The sequence below is a fragment of the Dasypus novemcinctus genome, chromosome 24 (assembly GCF_030445035.2).
Source record: "Dasypus novemcinctus isolate mDasNov1 chromosome 24, mDasNov1.1.hap2, whole genome shotgun sequence".
In the NCBI taxonomy this organism is placed as follows: Eukaryota; Metazoa; Chordata; class Mammalia; order Cingulata; family Dasypodidae; genus Dasypus; species Dasypus novemcinctus.
This window is the reverse complement of record NC_080696.1, coordinates 56,716,666-56,739,872: the sequence shown is the minus strand read 5'-3', so window position 1 is coordinate 56,739,872 and position 23,207 is coordinate 56,716,666. Positions and strand designations below refer to the sequence as shown.

Here is a 23,207-nt window from a genome sequence, read left to right as displayed (position 1 = left end):
TTTATCTATCGCCTCTCTCCCTTCCCCTCCCTCTGTCTCCCTCTCCCTCTCTCTCTCTGTCTACCTACTTGAATATAACCCCAAACATCAAATAGAGTGAAGAAAGCAGAATGATACAGTGTGAAACCATCTACATAAAAATTTTAAAACAAACTCAAAACAATAAGAATGCTTCCAGCTACAAATACATGCATACAGAACTATTAACAATGGAAAATAAACCTATATTCTAAATAGTGTCTGTGTCTGGGGAGAGAATGTGTGGAGAAATAAGAACTAGTATTTGCAGAATGGTTGTTATGCAGGGAGCATTGTTCTAAGAATTTAATATGTATCAACTTTTGAAATCTTCATGATAACACTTTTGAGGTCAGCAGTCTCTGTGTGCTTATTTTACAGGTAAAGAAATTGAGGCCCAGATATTTTAAGTTTGGTGTTTAAAGAGGACTTCACTTTATCAGTAAAGTTTTAGTTCCTTTAGATCTGAAAAGTATTGATCAAGTGAAATAAGCTGATCATCAGTTGGACTTGCGAGTACATTTTTTTCTTTTCTATTCCATCTGATTGACTATGCCTGCCTGATACTAATAAAGAAAATATCTATGCTAAAGAAAATAAAGTAGGATGATAATTTCATTCCATTTCTCATTAGAATAACTTCAAATCAGATGGCCAGGCAGTTTGCCAAACTTTGTATTAGTACAAACTTTTGTTTCAAAATACTTAAATGCATACACACATATTTAAAACATATACACACACCACTAACGGCAACTAAAAACAATTGAATTTTTTTTTCAAGAAACATCCTATTATGATCTCCGTGGCTCACAACAGTTGCCCTCTGACATACAGCCCCCCTTGATTTTCAGGATCATCTTTTTTTTTTTCCATATTATTCAGAATACTCATTTCAGTGTCACCTATAATTAAATACTTACAAATAACAGACATCTTTAGTGATCCTGGCCATAAATATAATGAGGTACTCAAAAGGGAAAATCTGCAAGGATAGCTTTCCATTTGCTAAAATAAATAACCGGGCAGCGTCACTGCATGTGTTCCATATTTCTTGACGGCCACAGAGAGTCATGGATCCTACAAGAGATTTATGAGGAACAGATGAACGGTGTCGGACTCAAGGAACATCCTCAAAGATGCTGTAGGAAGTGGGTGAGCACGATCATTTACTGAGACACCCCAGATGGATTCTGCTGGGTGTTTTCATATTTTTTCTACTTTTGTTTAATAAAATAGGAATTGCCTGATGAAAATGCCATTGTGGAACGCTCAAGAGGTTTGAAAATTCCTATTTTTAATCTTCATAGGCTCAAGTTTAAAGCTGATGTTTGAAGGATTCGCTTTTTTTTTTTTTTTTTTTTTTGCCTTTGACAGGATTGCCTTACTTTCACCTCGGGGAGACAGTAACTTTTGGTTCCTGCACTTATCCCCTATGAATCTATACTGGACTGTAAATGTTTATTTATATGAGTCTTTGCTGTTAAACTTTAAATACTATGAGAGACAGCAAAGCACAGTGACGGCATACTTGGACTCTGGATGCACAGACCTGAGTCTGAATTTCTTATTTAAAAGCTTATGTGATCTTCAGTTACTTGAACTTTCCGAAACTTCATTTTCTCATCCATCCAATAGGGCTAATACAAGTGATAACAATTATGCATTCTTGTGAGGATATTGTGGTGAGATACTGGGTCAAAAAACAAACTCTATTTACTAAGTGCTCAGTGAATGTTAGCTCCTAAGTCATTTTGGTTTAGCTGTAATAATAGATGTTGGTCATTATGATGATGACAATTATAGTTAGCATCATCTTCATCATCTTCACCTTTGGAGACACAGATGCTAGACCGGAAGGACCTGTTTGTCTCATTACTGGGAGGAAATCAGGAAAGAAAAGACTCAGAAGAAGAAATAGAATCATTGAAGAAAGTATGAGAAAATATGAAAAAACCATAAAGAGGAGAAAGTTGCAAAGAATAGAGCTGGGTTTTCTGCCCTCGTATCCTGAGAAATTTCCTGTTTTTTCCCTTTTCTTAGTGATCCTGGTACCCAGGTTTCCCAGCTGGCTGCCAACAAATAGATCCCTCTTTATTTATTTGCTTCATTGCCTGCCTTTCTCCTTCCTAAATGAGAGATTCACTCTGATGTTTGGGGCTAAGACCAGGTAGACAAAGGCATAAACAGATGCATTTCCCTGTTGAGATACAATAGGAAAATGTTTTCCACCATTTCTAAAATCACAAGCGACTGCCATGGAGAGAAGAATGAGTGAGACACTACTTAATTTTTTTTCTGTTGAGTAAAATCCATAAGTGAAAATGGACCCCTAAAACAATTCTTAAAAGGTAAGTGCTTTGGCATTTGAGAGAGAGAGAGCAAGAGCTAACGAGAGAGAGCAGGAGTGAGAGCAAGAGAGAGAGACACACAGAAGAGTGCAAGAGAACTTGGCTTTTTCTCCTATGTTTGGTAATCAAAGCCACAGTGGGTGCTCATCCTATAGAATCAGAACCTCCAGGCCCAGCCTGGGAATCTGCAAATATGCAATGTGACAAGCTCTCCAAGTGATGCATGTACAAAATAAAGCTTGAGAACTCCTGCTGATATTTCAGACGCAAAACCAGAACACCATTCCTAAACCCTCCATATTTGCAAAATTTCCTAGGAGAGTAAAGACCTTCCAGATTCTCTCTGATATCCTGGGAGGAAAAGTTCCATCTGGTTTTCAAAGATTTTTTTGAAGTTTTAATGAAAGCCTCTGTCTTCTGGGAATTACTTTGACCTGGGCGTGACTTGGCAGCCCTTTCTCACAGCTGATTTTACTGAATCCCTCACCCTGTCCAGACCCCGGGCCTCTCCGGTGTCCATTGTGTACCATGAGGGTTTGGGCAAAATCCTCTTCCCACTATGGATTTCTTAATGTTTCCTCTAAAAATGATCATTCTTTTATTGACTTATATAATTTTATTTTAAAGGGAAAATTTATAGCACTATGGTCAATGGAAGACCAGTATCGTTTGCCATAAATTGATGTTAATCAGATGACATCCAAATATTAATTATTTTATATTTCATTAGCTACTATTGCTTGCTAAAGTCTCTGTTCTGAGATCTGCTCTTCCAAACAAACAAGGGTGAGAGGTGGAAGACAGACCAACACCAAACTGAGACTTTCATCTTGATTCAACCAGAGGGATTGAAATGGTGTTGAATAGGGGGCATTATTTTCAGTATGTACCTCAATGATACTTAAAACTACCTAAAATCATCTCCTACCACCAGTGGTATGGCAGCCCATAACAGGGCAAATTCAGGTTAAAAATTGCTCAGGGAATTGCTTGCTTGCCTCACTGAAACATTGTGTAAGGGTCTGGAAGGTTTGGCTAGAGAAGACAGTCATCAGAAGTTGCCACTGGAGGTGATGATGGCCCAAGTGGCCTCTTACTCTTCCCCCCAGATATGCACCTTCATCTCCTTGGGTTTTCTCACTTTGACTCCTGATAACAATGTCACCATCATTCATCCTTTCAAAAAGCCATGCGTTTAGTGCCAACTAAGCACCAGCTTTGTGGACACCGAAGCAAGGTTTGCCCTTGAAGGTCACAATCTGAGTCATGGTGATGATTTTAATGACAGTTAACACTTACGGAGCACTTACTGTGTTCAAGGCACTGTTCTAAAGTGCTTTATATGTTAATATTTTACTTCTCACATCCCATGGGAGAAGTTTTTATTATCCCCATTTTACCAACAGGAAAATCAAGGTATGGAGAAGATTCTTGACTTGTTAATATCATGTCTAAAATTTATCGAACACTTACTTTGTGCTATGCATGTTACCAGATTTATCTCAATCCTCGGGAAAAAAACAATGCTGTTTAGCAAGTGAGGAAACTGAAACTCTGGGAGACAAAGGTGGTCCCTTCCCTTGCCCTGACCCCCACCCTGAATGATGTGGGCAGGGAGACCTGTGAACAGGCCATTCCAGGACTGTGCTTTAGAAAGACTGATCTCTTCCCCATCCAGTCAATTTTAGACTAAACTTAGTTCCAAACACATTTTCTTTGCCTCAGAGAAAGACAGATTGACAGTGTTCAGTGAAAACCTTATTTATAACTAGAGGAGAAAAATAAAAGAAAAATTAGAGAAAGCACAAGTAGGATAAGCAGAGTCTGGTTTTTCTATACAGTGTCTGCTATACTCTTTTTTTCTTGCATGCCTATCTTCAGGCCTTCAGTTTCTTGCATCTACTTTTGAACCACTTCTCCCATCTCCTCCACCATCAGTCTGGTCCATGTCCTCACCAGCCTTGGGCTAGATTGATGCTGTAGCCTCCTAAGGAGGCAACCTCTGCCTACCCTTGGTCCCCTATAATCGATGCAGTAGCCAGAATGATCCTGTGAAAATCTAAGTCAGATCCTGTCTCTCCCTTGATCCCACGTCCCGGAAGACTCCCCATCTCTGTGGTTACCCCAGTCTTCCCACGGCTCCACGGCCCTACGAGAGATTAGGTTTGGTGCCTGCCCATCCCTCCATCATTACAGCACTTCTGCTCTGCTCCGCCCCAGCCACCCTGGCCCCCTTGCTGCTCCCCAGCACGCTCCAGCCTGGACTTCGGGAGCTGCCCTTCCAGCTGGCTGGACCAGGCTTCCCCCCAGAGACCCTGCACTTCAGTTCACTCACTCTCAGTTTCAAGGTCACGTCCTCAGAGAGACCTTCCCTGACCATCTTCCTTGCAAGAGCCGTGCTCCACCCCTCATCCTCCCTTGATTTCCTTCACTGTAAATGCCACACCCCGACATGACGTGATTGACCTCCTGCTTGCTGGGTTGTGACATTTCTGCCACACTCAACCGAAGCTCTAAGAAGGCAGGCACTTTATCAGTTTTCTCCAAGGTTCTTGTTCCAGCAGCTCGAACATACATAGCAGACTTTTAACAATATTTGCTAAACAAAATGTCCTCAAGCAGGCAGCGAAAATGCCCAAATGCTCTCCAGGAGCCCAAATCTCTTTGTCCTCAGATATACTTTAGCAAGCACCCAGCCAGCGCCCTTCTTCCTGCTCCCAGGAATGATCTGAAGGCGACAATTAAAAAGTGAGGAAGGCGTTACCAGGAAACAGCCTGTAGCCTTCTCCCATTAGCTTAACAACCCCTAAGCTTTGACACCTTGGGCCTGAGGGGATGGGGACGGGTTCCCTGGTAAGGGAGGGGGAAAGTTGTTAAACCCTGGGAGGCTGGGAACACCTGAAGGCTGCCGGCTGGGAGGGCAGGGCACCTGGAGAGCAGGGAGGAGTCAGGGATCTCAGGAGTCAGTCCTGTGCTACCCAACCCTCCACCTCCAGGGTCATCAGCCTCCTCCACGTGGGGTCCTCGAGCTCCTCCTAGGAAGTCTACAAATCCACGTTATCAGCAAGCACTGCCAGTAAGCCGGATAGAGAACACGTGTTACACCAAGGTGAATCACTGCTCTTTGATTGGAGGCAGAGGAGGTTATGAGGAACAAAATACAAGTTTGTCACTAAAATCATAGTGTTTTTGTCATTGATATTTTCTAAATTCATAAATATTCAAAGTACAGCTATTACTATGATTGGTGCCGAGGCCTGCCAAAAAATTTAAGATGTGTAAAAGAGATCCTTATGTTCTCGAATGTAATTAATTAGTACACAAAATAATCATTTGTTAAAGTAGTTATTCATTTGTTTAGTTACAGTTTCATTTATTAGTTCATCAAGAAATATTTATTTAGTGCTTTATATAGGTACTAAAGACTAATTCAGGTGTCTGGATTTCTCTGGAATTCCTACAGAAAAATGACAAGAATAAGAAGAATAAAAACTTTCATTTATTAAGAAAACCCTATGTAAGTGCCAAGATCTGCACCAGGGGCTTTATCTACATCACTTTATCTAATCCTCATGACCATAATGTGTGGTGAGCAATATTATTATCCCAATTTGACTGATGAGGAAACTGAGGTCCAGGGAGGTTAAGGAACTTGCCTCAAAGTTCAAGGCTAGTTAAGTACGGTGGAGCTGCAATTGGATTCCAGGTTTGCTTGGCTCACCAAAGTCATGGAGTCCATGCCAGCATCGTCACTCTCTTCATAAACGCTGGGCTCCTAAGCATCCTCCTGACTGTCAGAGGGCCTCGGTAAATAGACTGGATGGGTGAACGTGCCCAAGTCCATCACCACCTTTTATAACGCACACAAGGGCCTATCTTCCACTGATGACCCAATCAGATCAGATCTTTTCCCTGCTTGAACCCTTCCGGTCTGTCTCACCCACGAGGATATTATTTGTGTGAGGGCAGGGGCTTTTCTCCTCTTTTTTTTTTTTTGGTCCCACTGCTGTATCACGAGAGCAATGCCAGGCACATAGTAGGTGCATAGTCGATGAATGCACATCCATACACCTGAAAGAATGCTTAAGAAAGAGCCAACTTCACATGTGATAGATGGCCTGTAGATTCTTTTTGGAGATGTCACTAAAGGCAGCCTCCTCTGTCATCACAATAGCATCACAACAGACGCAGGGAAAAATAATAGGAACTGAGGTTCTTTCCTTAGAAAATCACTACGTCCATTCTAGATAAACTACCCCCGTAGATTAAGTGGATGGGCCTTGGAAGCAGTGAGAGCTGAGTTGAAAACTCATATCCTTGAGCAAGTTACTCTGCAAGTTGCTCGGATCCCCATTAGTAAACAGGGATTATGCCAGCATTCAATCACAGGAATGCCATAAGAATTAGGACTCAGCTCAAATGCCCTCTCTTGAGAGATCTCCTCTGACCATCCACACTGGAGTTGCTCCAACTCCTGCTCTCATACTTTTTCATTTGTAAAACTATTATCACCATTGAGCTTTTTTTTGGTAGATGAAAATTGTCTTCGTCCCTTATTAGTTTCCATGTGTGTTGCCTGGCTTGCCCCATCTAGAGGGTAAGATCCACAGGAGGGATCATCCTCATCCTAGTCGTCCCTGAGGCCCAGGTAACTAGAACAGGACCTGGCACATAGTAGGAAATCGAGACATGATTTTTGCCTAAATGAGTGAATGTGAAATATACAAAGCACTTAGTAAAGTGCGTCTTTGCTGTTGTTGTTACAGTTGCTGTCTTTGGGATGGCAATGTTATTTCTTGGAAAAGACATCTTTTTTGAGCCACTGCAGAGCTCCAGCCAGCTGAGCATGAGTCTGCCTCAGCAGAGGCTAAAACACTACTCAGCAATTGTATCTCTAGTTTTAAAAATCAAAATTCATCCATGCCTGATTGATTTCAAGTCCTGCACTCCTGGGCCCATGATAATTGGTGGGCTGCTCCTTTTCCTTCTGGCATAAATTTTTCAGGATCTGGCCATTCAGGGTAAAGATACGTGATTCACGTTTACTGGCTTGGCACCTAACAGTTTCAATGCACTTTCTCAGCCTTCGTTTCTTGTAATCCTTTCAAGGAGACCTATGATTACTCCCATCTTATAGGTCGGAAAGTGAGGTGCAGGGATTTGAGTAGCTTGTTCAAATTCACACAGCCAACTCCAGAGGCAGATCGAGAGATTTGAACGTGGTGGGTCTGTCTGACTCCTAAACTCACATATCTTATCCTGTAAGCAAGGCTGATCTCTACAGCTTGCCCAGGGCCTCATAACAAGCATGGGAGCAAAGCTGCAATCAGAACCCACGTCACTTCTTCCTATTCTACTTCTCAATCCGCAGTCAAAAATCTAATCTGAGGTAGGAAAACAAGAAGCAGCACAAACAATGTACCAAACTTTATAATAAAGGAAAATAGCCAAAGGCAATCCTGATATAAAACACACTTATAGCTTTTCATTTTGGCATTTCTTCTGTACCAAATAGTACCAAACACAGAATAGATTTAACTTTTGTCTACAGCATCCTCTTGGCCCAGAAGCTATTCATGTCTCCCCAGTGTATAAGAGAGAGGCTCCTAAATACATAGAATATTTGAAGGAGCTGATAAACGGAGGTGATTTAAAGTAAGCCCCATGCAGTTACATAGATATACTTAAATGCTGTGTGCACAGCAGTTCCTTTCCCTATAGAAGACCTTGACCCTCTGTCTCCTTTTTGTATCTCCCATGTCACCAGATTTCATAGATTTTTCGTGATGCTGTAAAGCATTAAGGAAGTTTCTTTCAAATTCATTAAAAACAGAAGGGCCCCTGCCAAATATGTTTTTATCTCATTCCCACCCTTTGTAACTATTTTCATTAAAAACAATAACTGTGTTCTGCTCATTGTAATATCTAAACTATATAATTTCCATAGAAATGGCTTGGATGTAGCTTTAAGAAGCAAGCTTAGGGGTGATTTCAGAGTATTCATTCAGTTATGAAAGCGCTCAACTAATTAAGACCAGTGGTCTTAATTTTTATACTAACCAAAACTGCAGACACTGTCCTTTATTTTGTATTTTTCGATAACCCACCTTAGTTTCTTAACAGCTTTATGGAAACACGGAGCGTTTCCTTTAGCATAAATGGACACCACAAGCCTTTCAATTAAATTAGTCTTTGGAGAAAGATGCAAAAGAGCTAAAAAGCTCCTTAAAAAATCTTCCCTGCTTCACTGCTTTTTGTTTGCCAAAGGGAGATATGTAGTTAAAATGCAATGCTATTTTCTTCTTGCCCTGCTGAAACAAAGTTTTTGATCTTGAACCCTCAGCTAGCTGCCTTATAGAGCTTCTTGAGGTTCTTTTGGTTTGCATGCCCATATGTGGTTTTTTTTTTTAAAAAACTATTTTTAAAAGGGGATGTGTGTTATAATGGTCTACTTCTTTGTACATCCAGAGACAATTTCATTAGAACCTGTTTCAGGCTGGGGTAGTAGGTATGGGGATATGGAAATTGCCATTGTTGCTTTTTAAACAACACAGATGGAAAGGCAACTCTCATTTAGATGAGCAAAATTCAAGACAAATGCTTTCAAATATGATCCAGGTATTTTTTTTTTCATCTAATTTCTCTAAGCTCATTATCTCTAAAACTTTTGCATTGTACATTTTCTTGTTGTTAAGCATAGCTAAATAATACTGATATATTAATAACAGGATTATCTAGTTGTGCCTGCTGAATTTTAAGTTCTAAAATTTTAAACAATTTAGGCATTGGTTTAGCATCCCACAGTATTTGAGGATGCCCAGAGGATATCTTTTTACTATAGAGGAAATGCAAAAGATTGAAAGAGGCAAAAATTGGAAATTCTAAATGGACATTTTAATGACTTTCAAATACATCTGGATCATTTAATCATTTTACCCATTGCGTTTGCTCTGGAAACAAATAGATCAGTAATTCCCATTTGTTTCTCAGATTTCTTTTCTGTGTGTCTGTGTATGTACAATATGTCTTTGGAAAGAACATGAGTCAGACACCAGTGATAATTCCACTGACAAAATGCACAATACAAATACGGCAATGACGCTGTAGAGGCTCCAGTTTAATGACAAGTTAGAGGCAAACCCATGCATTTGCAGAGACCCTTTCTTATTAGTTTGCAGACATGGCCCAGCAGTGGAGTTCGGACTCTTAAAGTCTCTAATTCTTTATTACCATTTCTTAAAGATCCAGGTGCCTTGAAACCCATTCTAAATGCGATCCCTTCTCCTGAAAAAAACTTCCTGAAACAAGTGACTAAAAGGTCAGTAGTAGAAAAACAAAACAAAAAAGAAATTGTAAATCCAATTTAAAACAGTGTGTTCTACGATAGAGGCCTGTGAATATATGTTGCTTTTTAAAAATCTCTATCCCCAGGTAATCAAGTGCTCTCAGTGAGGGTATTTATGTGGTTAGAATGACTAAGCTCATTCATAATCAAAAAGCTTCTTGCCAAAGGTCACCCTAAGGAACACAAGAATTTCTAACTTTCAATGGAACTTATAAAACATAAAAAAATTAACCACTTACAAATTGTTACAAATTACTGAACAACAACAAAAGAGTATATAAAAATCTCTTCCAGGATGAACATGCTCTGTGAAGGTAGAAGGATGAGCTCTCCTTATTAGACACTACAGCATAAGATATTCTGTATTCGTCACATCATTTAAAAATTAGAATACATTTCTCCCAAAGAAGTAAAAATATAACAGCGTCCTCAACTTGCAAAGCAATAAAATTATTTGTGTTCCAAGCTTCTTTCCACGACCATGCCTTTTTTTTTTTTAATATAGAAGTCACTCAATTTGATTGTAATTAAATATGTAATGAAAAAGCACTGCTTCAGGGAAGCGATGCAAGACACTCTCTAACTTTGCATCAAACGAAAATGATACCCTGTGTATGCCTGGTCTTAATAGAGAATTTGTTAAGCAATTCTGGGTTTTTAAAGGGGACTTGGGTGGACGCAGGCATTGCCTTTGAAATAGTGGCTGAGGCTTCCCAGACCATGACATTCCTAAATAAAATTGATAGTACAAATACACTGGTAGAAGGGAAGCTCAACTCTGGACATTTAACTCATGTCAGCTAATTACAGAACCAGCACAAACGTGAGCAGGGCCTAGACTTTCTTCTTTGCTGATTTTCCTAAGCTCAGCTCCAATGATGAGCAGAAGTGCATGGTTTCAGTGAACTTAAATAATGCCAGGATCTGTCCCCCCTTTAAATCCTGCTCAAATGAGAGCTCAAGTCCCAAGCCACTGAAAGAAGAGAAATAGATCAACCCAGGTATTATACGGTTGGAGCTATTCTGTCAAATGAGTGAGAAGGCAGCTGGAATAAAATGAAAGCATAAGCACTCATTGGAGAATGTGACAAAAGGCAAGATGTTTCCAGGGACCGATCTGCTAAAGATGCCTAGGAGGTATTTGTTGGGCATGAAGTTTTCCCAAAAGGTCGCGATAGATTCCTAGACTTGAAGCAACTGGGAGAAAAATAAATGTAACATAGTGGAAAAATAAATACATAGTATCCAGCAAGGAGGAGTGTTCTAGTTTTCCCCAAAGTAGCCTCCAACACCCAAACCCCAGATCCCTAGGGAAGATTTTCATTGTGGAGAAGTTTCCCAGGCCTTCCTTCCCTTCCACTAGAATTCCCTGTCACTTGCAATCTGCTGATTAGGGTTAATGCATTGTGTCCTGATATGGCAGATTAAAAATGAAATCAATAAATGCCTAAAACAAATGGGCTTTTGAGATGTCCCATTCAATCTCGGTCTTTAAGGGTGAGGTGAGAGGTGGAGGGAAATCAGGAAAGGAATGGGGAAAGGTCCACTTAAGTAATCAATTTCAATCCAGAACACGGCAGGATGAAGGGATTTCAATATATCTATCCTTCCTTCTTTAAGAATCTGCCTTAAATTAAACAAAACAAAACACAACAACAAATGGCCGGGATAGAACACGTTGCTGAGCCCCTTTGGTTTGCATGTACGTGTGCACATGTGGATGTGAGTGTGTATTTTATTTTTTTCTACTTTTCCCCTCATTCTTCTATTAAAACCATACTGTTCAGGTATGTGAAGGCATCTATAGCCTGAGATATTTAGATGTTCAAAGCTATGAACTTGGCTTTCTGAAGGATGTTTAAACCAAGTGAGAGTGCCAGGGTCCCAACTCCTCCCCTCCATTGCTCTTCTCTTGGATCCTGTCCCACCTGCCAGTGAGCAAAAGGTAAACTTCACCCTGAACTCCCTGTCCTTCCCCTGCCCTTCTAGTTGTGATTTCCAAGACCTTGTCCTTTAATCTGGAGTCGCTGCTGTCACGAAGTGGAAAACGACATCTCTCAGGTCATCTCAACTCCTCTGCCGTATTCAGAATCGTCATTGTCCCTGCTGAATATGTTTCCCATGTAAATAACCTGTGCTATTAAGGTGCAAATTGCAACTTTTAAGTAATGATTGCTAATAGTCTAATGTTTACTGCCACACTAGGACATTCATGAAAACAAAATCTGCATTATTCATCTCCATATTAAATAAACAAAATAAATTGAAGGAGCTGTTCTTTCCTGCAAGACTTTACCCAGACCTGGATTATCAGATAGCTTCTGAGAGTCATCAGGAAGAAGGAAATTTCTAATTGCTTTGGGTGGGCAGGGGCAGAATCATATAACTCACATATATATTACATCTTCGCCTGTATACGTCACAAAAGATTTTGTGTTCTGTTGCGATTAGCCTTCATTAACATAAAAATAGTTCAGGATGAAATAGAATATGCTTTGCACAAGGGTGCATACTGAGGGAGATTATAGAAAAATCGAAGAGTTGGAATACAAGTCTAACATTTTATATTTTAAACTCCTGTGCATCCTGCAAAAATACAAACAAATCAAAACGCTGCTCTGTTACTTCACCTTCCTCCTAACCTCTATCCCCTCCCTAAAATGGAGAGGGAGACAGATGCCGCAATGGAATCCTGGAATATTTTCAGATTAAACTGGATGTATTTTGGTGGTAAGTGAAATATGCATTCAAGAAAACAAGGGAAACAAGCGCACACACTTAGACACACACAAACCCCTAGGGTACTGTAGGCTGCTTTCTAAACTTTTTCCTCACCCTAAGTAATAAAATGGTATAATAGTATAGTTTTAGAAAGCCAGGAAGAATGACATTTCAGGGGGAGATATTCTGACTTAGCTGTTTCCTTAAAAGAGAATTGCCTACCTCACATCCCGTCTCCCTAAAGTGGTAGAAATATAACAAATAAAGACTAAACTTGCCCACCACTTATAATATCATTCCACTTATTTTATCTGGAACCTGCTTTATTAGAAAGTTCTATAATTGATTCGTTGAAACGTGGAACTTAAAACTAATAATGCAAAGGGAGCAAATAGCCATGAGCAGATCTTGGGAAAGAGTCCTCCAGGAGAGCCTCCTCTCTGATTCACTCACAGGCTTTTTCTATCTTACATTATTCATTAATCAACCTAGAAATCAAGCTTTCAGCATCAGTGCATAAGACTAATTGCTTACAGTTGTGCGTTGTGTTTAATTTTAAGCAGCAATAAAAGTTAGTATGTCCACAACCTTAGAATCTACCATTTTTTTCCCCTTTGCCTGGATGTTAACTGGCTAAAGAATCTGCGAAGTGGCTAACTTTACTTGTGAATAACCAGCTCAGCTAAAACAGAGTAGGGCATTGATGACTTCAGATGAGTGGAAGATACAGTGCATTGAAAAAAAAAAACTGCTTTAGTAATATGTGAGCAAATAAATACTGTAAGAGGGGTCTGAATATATATGAAATGAATTATTCCCTTTCAGCTTGACAAGGGTTTTCACTTTTTCCCGTGAAAAACATGAGTCATGAAAACAAGCATATAAAAACACTAGGACTACAATAGGCCAGAAAACTGAAACTACCTTTGCAAGTTTCTAAAACATCTATATTACAGCAGAGGAACCAGCACCCATAGAGATCAGTTTAATGAAAAGGGTCTAATTTAAATACTGTGATACAGCATTATGTTACATACACCTGGATCCTCATTGATCAGATAATTATAATCAAAGTAGTGCAATTCTGAGCAATGCACTTTTGGTAATGAGCTTACTAAAGGAGAGGCGTCCAGTTATTCTGGTAATTTAAATCACTGCCCAGTTGTTGATGGTCCTTACCGGAACAACAACGGAAAAAAAAAAAAAGGTAATTTTCATGGCAGTATCGTTTCTTGCTGGACCGTAGCCCAGTGTTCTCTTTCAGGACAACAATAAGGACGTTATCTCTAATAATCAAGCTCAGCTTAAACTTCTGCTGCCAGAACTAGCAGGAGCGAGCTGACTCTCCCTGAGTCGGAAGGCCACTGCACACCCTGGCACCGTCAGATTGCAGAGCAATCTAAATTTTAAGAAATAAGAGAATTAAATGCTGAAAGGGACAGGGCAGAAGGGAGAAACTGTTTTCAAGAGAGGTAGCCAGAGCTGAAAAAAGAAAACCTCACTGGCTAGGCAAGTTCCAAATATACATGGCACTAAGAATATTTAATTATTCTGCTCTTAGGGAAACAATCGGAAGATATACGGCTCAAGCTTAATAAATGATATTTCCCCATGCAACTTGAAACATCCTACACAACATTCTGTGCCCAGAAGGGAAGCTAATTGTGGATGTTTGCTGCCAGTCTGGGCTGGAACTGGCGTCCTTGGAGGATGAACTTGGTGGTCGAGAATGTTCATATACAAATGCCCACTTTCCCCAGATTTGTAACTAACTTTGGATTTGTTCTAAGGGTGACTTTGCAAAGTTTATTAAAGTCTTTCCCCGAACTTCTCCCTATGTTTTGCTCAAGTTGGAGCAGAATGAAATGTGGTGGTGGGTCTGCAGAAGAGCGGATGCTGCCTAAAGCAAGAGGGTAGAGAGAGAGAACATGGGCGAAAAAAAACAAACAGCACACACACAAAAAACTTAAGCTTTCCACCAAAGCCCTAATTCAACTAAAGGACACAAAGAAATAAAAACGCCCACATTAAAAGCCAAACAAGATAATAATTGTGCATGTCTGGCTCTGAATCTAGAGGGCAAGGCTTGCATCACTGGCACTCTGAGTTACCATGGTGAGTGATTTATTGATATATATCAAGAATGAATAGATCAAAGGCAGCGAGATGACAGGTGATCAATCAAATGTCAAATCAAAACTAGCAATCAAGTGGAAAGCTGATTTTTCAGTGGGTGGGTCTGGCAGGAGAAAAATGAACTTTCATATTATACTTCCGAGAAACAAAACCCCAGCATACTATTAAAAAAGCAATTAAGAAACCCAAAAGCAAAAGAAAAATCCCTTAGAAGGTCTTTTGTACTGATCCACTAACCTATTGCTGTCTTTGGGATGGAGTTGGGGGTGCATAAGTGAGGTTTCACATGGGATAGTTCTAATCCTAGGAGCCAATTTACAAAGTTTGCAACTCTCTCCGGGCAAAGAAAACCCAGAGCTGTTTAAATGCTTTATGAGGCTTTTCTTTTTCTTCTTGTAAGGGAAGGGAGAGTGTGGATTCGACTTCCAAACGTGGGTCCTTTTAGAAAACATACTCAAAGATTCTTCCAGTTTCCTGGGGAGGATTTCCCCCTCCCCCGTGATGTTCAAAGCTAAACTACTGCTCACCCCAAAGCTCGCCTGCCGCCCAGGGCTTGGCATGCCTCACACTTCAGAGCCCCGTACCCTGGTGAGAGGAGACGCGATCCCCGGAGGCCAGAAGCCACTGGCACTGACCACGCGGCGGGATGCGGGGTGTCTCCCCACTCCGCACCCTAAACCCTCAACCCAACTTTGGCCAAGAGGCAAGGAACAGACTGTGAGAAAGTTAGGGGTGGGGTAGAGGGTGGAGGAAAAAAAAGTTTAAGGAGGAAAGGCTGGGTGGGATAGCTCCCCCCACTCAACCGGCGCCTGGAAAAGGATTTGGGAGACTGAGAGAAGGCGAGAGAGGATGGGGCTCTAAGCAGGGCAGAGAGGGGCACCGGCGGGGGGGGGGCGGGGGGCAAAGTGCCCCGAAAGCTTCGGGGGGTGGCGTCCTGGGAGACCCAGGGGCAAGTAAGGGCGGGCGAGGAGCTCGGCGCGCAGGGCAGCCCCGGCTGGGCGGCCCCGAAGCGGAGCCCTTTCTCTTACCTGCCGCCCGCTTGGGTGCCTGCTGTTTCCTTCTTGGCATCGCTCTACTTCGCTCCAATCACACTTCTGGCGCCCCAGCCCCGAGCAGCGCGCGGGGGCCCGCTGTCTCTCTCGCCTCTCTGGGTCTCCTCCGCCTCTTGCCCGGTGGCTCCTAGGGCGTCACTCGGCCTCTGTCCCCCTGACGATCCCCCCTGCAACTCCTCCACCACGGGCCAGAGACCCCCCTCTCTGGGTGGCAGACACGGGTGGCTTGTGCCGGCTGGTTTGAAGTAGAGGTTGGTTCTGCCTTGTTTGTTTGTTTTGGATTTTGGTGTTTTTTTTTTTCCTCTCTCTTTCTTTTTGTTTTTGCTTTTTGTAATTTTTTTTTTTTTGTGGTGACTGTTGAGACACTTGATTTCTTTATTAAACATCCAAGACCGGGTTCAGATGGAAGGGACGAGGGGCACACGCGCGCCACACGCACACGCGCGCGTAAAGCTAAGGAAAAAAAAAACCAGGCAATCCTGGGAAGGTAGTGGGCTTCTTCTTTTTCTTCTTCTTCCTTCTCCTCTTTCCCTCCTCCTCCTCCTCCACCTCCTCCTCCTCCTTCACCTCTTCCTCCTCCTCCTCCTTGCCGATCTCTATGGCGGATTCGTGCAGGGGGGAAGAGAGATCACTGTAGGTTGGTGGCTGCTGTCAGATCCCCGTCTGTGAGTGATATGCGAGAGGACAGGAGCGGGTTTTGGAAAGACAGAAAATCTGGAATTCACTCACTCACACACACACACAGGCACACGCGCACACACTCACACACGCACTCTCGCTTCCTCTCACACAGACACTCACACCCCCCACATATGCACACACACACACAAACACACACACACACTCTCACACACACAAGACAGGGCGAGGCGATGCCAGCAAACATCGATCCCGCTGAACAAACTGAACATTAACAAACTCCTCCTCCTCCTCCTCTCCCCGCGACCTGATGACAGGGAGAAATTTACTCCCCAGCCGCAGAGCGCCAGGCAGAGGGAGTCTATTAAAGGGACAGCGTCCCGCCGGGGAGCGGGCTGGGGGCGGGGGACCCGGGCGTGCCCAGCCCGCGGCCCCACCGAGCACCCGCCTCCCGGGCCCCGAAGGCGTGCCCACCAGGCGCGGGGACATCCCCTGGGGGAGGAGGGCCGGGCAGGGGGAACCGGGAAGAAGCCAAGAGATGCGGGAGGAAAGGGGGCAGGGTATTGGCTGAACTCCGAGGCTGGAAGGATTGACGCAGAGGGCCAGGCTGGCTGGCCAGCAGGGCCCCGGAACAGTACCGAGAGGGTGAGAACTTGGGGGTGCTGGGAGCGCGGGAAGGGGGAGGGGACCGCTTCCTTTTCCTCTAAGTGCCAGTGGGGGCTCACCTGACCACAAAGACTGTCCCCTCCCACCCCCCCTTAAAGGTAAAGCCCCTGTCCTTCCCACCTTCTTGCTAACCAGTGTCTGTGCACACACACAAATCTCTCATCCTCCACCTTGACGGTTCAATCACATATCCCTCTTCTCATTTCATTCAAACCTTATTTATTGAGCACCTACTATCTGCCTATTCTGGAGATAAAGCAGAAAGAGAGACAGGCAAGACCCTGGCTCTGCTGGCATTTAAATTCTAATGCCGGAGGAGGCAAGTCCCCGGGTAGCCAAGTTTTGCCCAAATGTCACCTTCTCCCAGAGGATGTACCTTACTTAAAATTTTACCACCAGCCCCGCCCTGACCCCATCTAACCTGCCTTTCTTTTTCTCTGCTGTGCTGATCAGCATCAGACATGTTCTATTTTGCTTATTGTCTGAGTCCCTATCTAAAATAGACGCTCCACTGAGGGGGAGGGTTTTGCCTCTTTGGTTCACTGTTATAGCCCCAATGCTATCAAAAGATGTATGGTAGGCACCTAATAAAATAATTGTTGAATGAATGAAAAGTAAGCAACCAGGTGAATAAGATAATGGATAGTGGCTAGATGAGGGCGCAGCTCTGGATTCGATAGAGGAGATGCTATCTGAGCTGGGACAGAGCCAAGCAACCTGTGAGTATTGAGGCCCAGTGATGGGAAGCGCCTTTTGAGGTACTGGGGACATGTCTATGAACAGAAGGACCCAGGACCCTGCCCTCAAGGAGCTCTCCTAATGGGCGAGCCACCAATTAAAAAGACAAGCAATGCATGCTGGGACAGGAGGTATGCCTACGAGAGACAATTAGACTGGACTCCAGGAAGGGAGTATGGTTACCAGGCAAAGAAGGCTTCCTGGGGAGAGTCTAGTCAAAGCTGAGTCCTACGTGTGGAGAAGAACGTAGGCCCAAAGGAAAGTCTAATAGCAATGCCCTTGTAATGGAAAGACAGATGTGCCTAAGTCACTCCAAGGTTGATCTTCTTGCTTCCTGCAAAAGAATATCCTGTGTCTTGGGTTAAGATGCACTTTCCTGGGCCTTCCCCTAGAACAGTTTCCTGGCCTCAGCACTATTAACATTTGAGGCCAGATAAGTCTGTGTTGTGGGGCCTGTCTGTGCACTGTAGGCTGTTTAGCAGCAATGCTGGCCTCTACCCACTAGCCATCCTCTACCTCCCTCTCCCCCCAGCTTTTGACAACAAAAAGTGTCTCCAGACATAGCCACATGTGCCCTGGGGAGCAAAAATGGTCTCTGGGTAAGAACGACTGCCCTAGAACATCTAAATAAGAAACTTCTGGTTGACTGTTCGGGAATCTGCATTTTGACAAGCAACCCCTTGTCACTCCTCTGCTAAAAAATAAAATGCCTTTGTTCTTTGAGCATCTGATATTGCTAACTATAGTCAGCTCAGGCTTAAAAATCAATATAATCGCAGTGTTCAACAGGTGGCATTGCTACTGGGATCGCACTGATGAGGTTCTGCTTATGCCCCCCCTTTGCCACCCCTCCCCCATCTCCTCCATGCATCCTCCACAACTGACAACTGGGGGCTGAGTGGTGGGATCTGGAACCAGTCCCACGCACACCCCACCCCCTCGCTGCTTTGCCCTCACTCCTGGGAATTACCAGGTGTAACTAGTCCCACCAAAATTTTTTTTAACAGTTCATTTGGGCTGCAGGAAACTCACCTTTCTCCATCCTACTTGTCAGCCAAACATGTTATTGTCACTGTTTGAAAAGTGTTGTTTAATCATTGTTAACATCCCTACATGGGAGGCAAATGCTTCTTTCTCCTTCCCACATGTATGGGGCACGTTGTTAATTCACCCGCCCTAAATCACCCGAGTGGCCTCCACCCATGGCTGACCATACCTGATTCCAGCCTAGTCCTTAGGCAACTGAGGCAGAGAAAACCCTACTTCTTAGTAGGGCTAGGCAATGTCAGGAAAAGGTATTAATTCTAATTGCCTAACACACCTTTATTAAGCACTTCGCCAGGGACCACAGCCTATTGAGTAAACCCGGTCCTGCTGTCAAGGAACCACAGTTTTAGGATAAGAAAGTACAGAAAGAGAACTGAGAATGCAGCGAGTTTACCATGAACTGCTCTATGCTAGATGCCCCACGTGATCTGGGGTTTGCATTATATCTGGACATTTAAAGACCGGTCACTGTGTTAGCTGTGCCGAGCATTGTCCTGGCACTGGAGAGGCTGGAATGCATCAGGTAGGGTCCCTGCCATCAGAAAGCTTCTGTTATGAGGGATCCAAAACACTGGGGGTTAGGAGGGCTGGATCCAGCCTTGCAGGGAATCAGGAGAGAAATAGGCAGGAGGAGACTTCGCACTACAGAATTCCTCCCAGCTTTTCTCTAGTGCTCTTCTACTCTCTCCTTCTCCTTAATAGCTAGTAATAATGGGTAGACTTAAAGGCCTTCCACAAAACCCACCTTATAGTTGGCTACCAACACCTTCTAGGACCCACACTTCTGGAGAATTATTTCATTAATTTGTATTTTTTCCCACTGCTGCTAACCTAGACTATTTAGCTTTGTTATCAACAAAGATGATTTTGGCTCCACCAGTCGGACACAGAATACAAATGTACCCAAATGTTTTTCAATGGTGCGATGTGACATTAACATTGAATCACAGTAAGAGACGTATTGCTCTTTCAATTCTTTCTTTTTTTTTTAATACTTTACATTTTTTTATTATCTTTTAAAAAAAGATACATAAATCACTCAAAATGTTATAGTAAAAATAGAGGATCCCATATACCCCACTCCCCACACCCCCCACTCCTCCCACATCAACAACTTCTTTCATAGTGTGGTACATTCTTTGCATTTGATGAATACATTTTGGAGCTTTGCTATACAGTGTGGATTATAGTTTATCTGAGAAAGTCTCAGTTGAGAGCTGCTAGTGTGCCTTCAATGCCTAATACTTGCTAACTCCTATTTTACACAGAGTTCAGGCTCAGAAGCTTGGGAGGGAGGAGACTTTTAAAAATGCTTATTTTCATTGTATTTACTTCAGAGATGCCTTCTATTTTAAGGTTGCTCTTTATGGTAGCAATCTAAAGTTTAAATGCATTTAGTTGAGTTTTAAAAATAAATTTATTTAAAGAAAAATAGAATAAATAATGATATAAATGGGAGGTGGAGATGGCAAAATGTGAGAAAGATGGTATAGGCATGGCTAAAATTTGCCAAATGCTTTGCTAAACCAGACTCTGCCACTTTCAGAAACTTCTTCTAAGAGATGGAGGCTTGGAATACAATGCCATGGGCCTGCCGTGGGTCTCCAGGGAACTTAGCAGCCTAGGAGCCAACACCCAAATTTGGGGATGTATAAGGACGTGGATGGGAATGGCTCAACCATATCTTCCCGAAGAGTTGTTCCCACACCAGCTTGAGACCAGAATCACATGGAGAAATTTTTTTTTTTAAGATAAAGAAGCTTAGGCCTCACCCACGACTTACTAAATTAGATCCCAGGGTGTGGCCAAAAAGAATCTGAAATTTAAAAAACTCCCAGGTGATTCTGGTAAGGTGCCAGCCGTGGGAACCTTCCCTGTGCAGAATATGGGTCTTATTACAAGTAAATCAAGTGAGTAGAGTTTATTGCATGGAAGCACAACCAGGCTATCTATTCTTGGATTCGTTCGAAAGGGAGGATTGAGGAATCTTCTCACTGGTCCTGTAGAAGTTAGTGAGTCCTGCCACCGAAGCACATTGTCATTGTTGCTGTTGTTGTTCGTCTCTATACCTCACTACTAGACTCCAACCCAATGTAATTAAAACAAATATTTCCTGAGTGCCTACCCTGTACCCTAATTAGGCAGCGCCGTAATTGCGGGCACTGGGGTGGCCCATGAGTTTCCTGAGTGTGGGGAATAGCTCCTGAAATGCTTCCTCCTCCTGCCAGCTTGCTTCCTCCAGGATCTATTTCTCCTCTTCAGTCTAAACTCTAAGTGTCCCCTTCTGAAAGAATCTTAGTCTGCCCTCCCTACCTAAAGAGGATGACGCCTCCCGTCCCACTGGCTCGTTCTCACCCTTCATGGCAGTTGCGACAGTGTGTAAGTATCTCGGTAATCTACTTGCCTGTTTATTTTGTCTCCCATCATTAAAATGTAAACTTTACAGGGGTCAGGACCTTGTCCTAGTCATGTTTATATCCCCAAGTTGAGTGCAGTAACTGGCACAGAATTGGTGTCAGTAAAAATGTGTGGTATGACCGAATGCCAAAGTGAGCATATTTTCAAGGAAGGAATGACTTTACAATGCCTTAGGCTCACTGTGAGGGTTTCATTAGATATGGGGATATAGCTTTTTGGCCCATGTGACTCTTAGAGTCCATGCTCTCCTTCCCTCACCAACTTTCCGCCCTCTTCTCCATTCTTCCCTCTTGTCTATAGCTGCTTCTTCCAGGAAGCCTTCCCTGGTGGATCCCATGTAACTCTAAGTTCTCTAATCCAGATGTTTTCAAAACAAAGACACTTGATACACAGTGTGATTCCAAATACATGAGTCTTAAAGCAGGCAGACTTGATCTATGGTTGGGTATTAGGGTGGTGGGTACCCTTGGGAGCAGGCCTGAGGGTTTTGGGGGACGATGGTACTACTCTTTTCCTTAGTGCTGGTTAAACCGGTGTGTTCAGTCAGTGAAAGTTAATTCAGCGGCACACTTGGGATTTGTGCCCTTCTGTGTGTGCATAGCACTTCAATTAAAAGGAGCAGCGTTCTCAAACTTCCCTGTGTATTGTGATAAACTGGGGTGATTTCAAAAATCCCAAAGCCCAGGGCTTACCCCAGACCAATTCCATCCAAGGCTCTGAGCTGGAATCCAGCCATCAGTGGGAAAACTCCCCAGGTGATTCCAGTGAGTGGCCAAGCTTGAGAGCCAGTGTACCATACATTTTGCCCTTGAAGATATAATCCATTGCCTTCATCTTATGTCATTTAACTCATTCAGAATATCCCTCTTTCCTGGAACTGTTTCGTGAAAACTTCAAGCTAGTAATCTCAGGTCCCTGATTCTTTTCTATGCTCCTGTGACAACTGGTACAGCGTCAAGGTGGTGGGGAGAGTCAGGCAAGAGGAGATCCCAGACAGTGGGGTGTGATATGAAGGGACTAAGGGCATTGGAATAGAGAGGAAGGGGGTGGAGGCAGGGCCTGCTTTAGGTTTGGGGTCAGGGAAGACCTCTCATTTAATGCAGTTCTGCAGGGTGGGAAGCAGGAACCAGGGGCGAGGGTCTAAAGCCAGAATGGACGTGTGCACTGCGGGAACGGAAAGGATGAGACCATCAGGGCCGAGGGCGAGAGCTCTAGCTGGGGAGAGGAGCAGAAAGGAAGCAGGAGAGCTGGGTAGGGATGAGGTCAGGGAGAGCGTCCTTGGTCATAATATCAACTTTGGATTTTATTCTTTTAACAGTTGATAAATGCCAATCCTGGAAATACCCGGTCCATTAGAGTGGGTTTGTTCACCAGTGCAGCAGACAATATCTCTCTTACTATTGGTGAAAATTTATTGTCAGAAAACCATTCAAATTGATGACAACAAAGTTTGGGGACACTTGGGGATTGGCAACTTTGCTTCCAAGAATAAACCCTCCAAACGTTGTTGGGCTCTCTTTTCTAAAACTATTTTAATTTGGCTAGGTGTTGAATTTTACTGGAACAGCAATTAACCATTCTGTATCTTTTAAAAGGGCCGATTGTTGGGTGGGCAGCTTAGGAATATGGGAGCTGTTAGATTTCACATATATCACATTCTTCCCTTGGAGTTGTCTACTTACAGTCGGTGACAGTATTTTGCTGCTGCCAAAGAACCCCAGACCAAGTGGCTGGCCCAGTAATCCATTGCTCAACTTCATTAACCACAGGAAGACATTAAGTGAGCGTAAGGACCGGAGCAGCAGCCATGTGATGAGCAGCCTTTAAGATCTGGGCTCCAGTATATTTTATGCCATCTCAACTGTGCATCAAGCTCTACTTCCTGGACTCATTAGAACTGTGTGCCTAAAGGTGTCCCTCAACTTTCAGAAGCAAATGGAGAATGATATAATTCACTCTGAGAACACCTTTCTGTCTTATCCGGAGCATGTCTTATCTATTATGATTAGGCATTACGTGTCCTATTGTCCTTAAAATTTCATGAGATTCTCCCCCTGCTAGCTAGGATTATGTCAA

The 23,207-nt window shown here is 43.1% G+C and overlaps 1 protein-coding gene across 1 annotated transcript in view; it reads right to left on the bottom strand.

The window, feature by feature from the left end:
• TSHZ2 (teashirt zinc finger homeobox 2) overlaps window positions 1–16,532 on the bottom strand; it is a 273,426-nt gene extending 256,894 nt beyond the window's left edge. The window contains exon 1 of the mRNA XM_058287239.2: window positions 15,600–16,532. Coding sequence (XP_058143222.1) covers window positions 15,600–15,639 — 40 coding nt within the window. The 5' untranslated portion in view covers window positions 15,640–16,532. The remainder of the gene's footprint in view (window positions 1–15,599) is intronic.
• Between the last annotated feature and the right edge of the window lie 6,675 nt (window positions 16,533–23,207).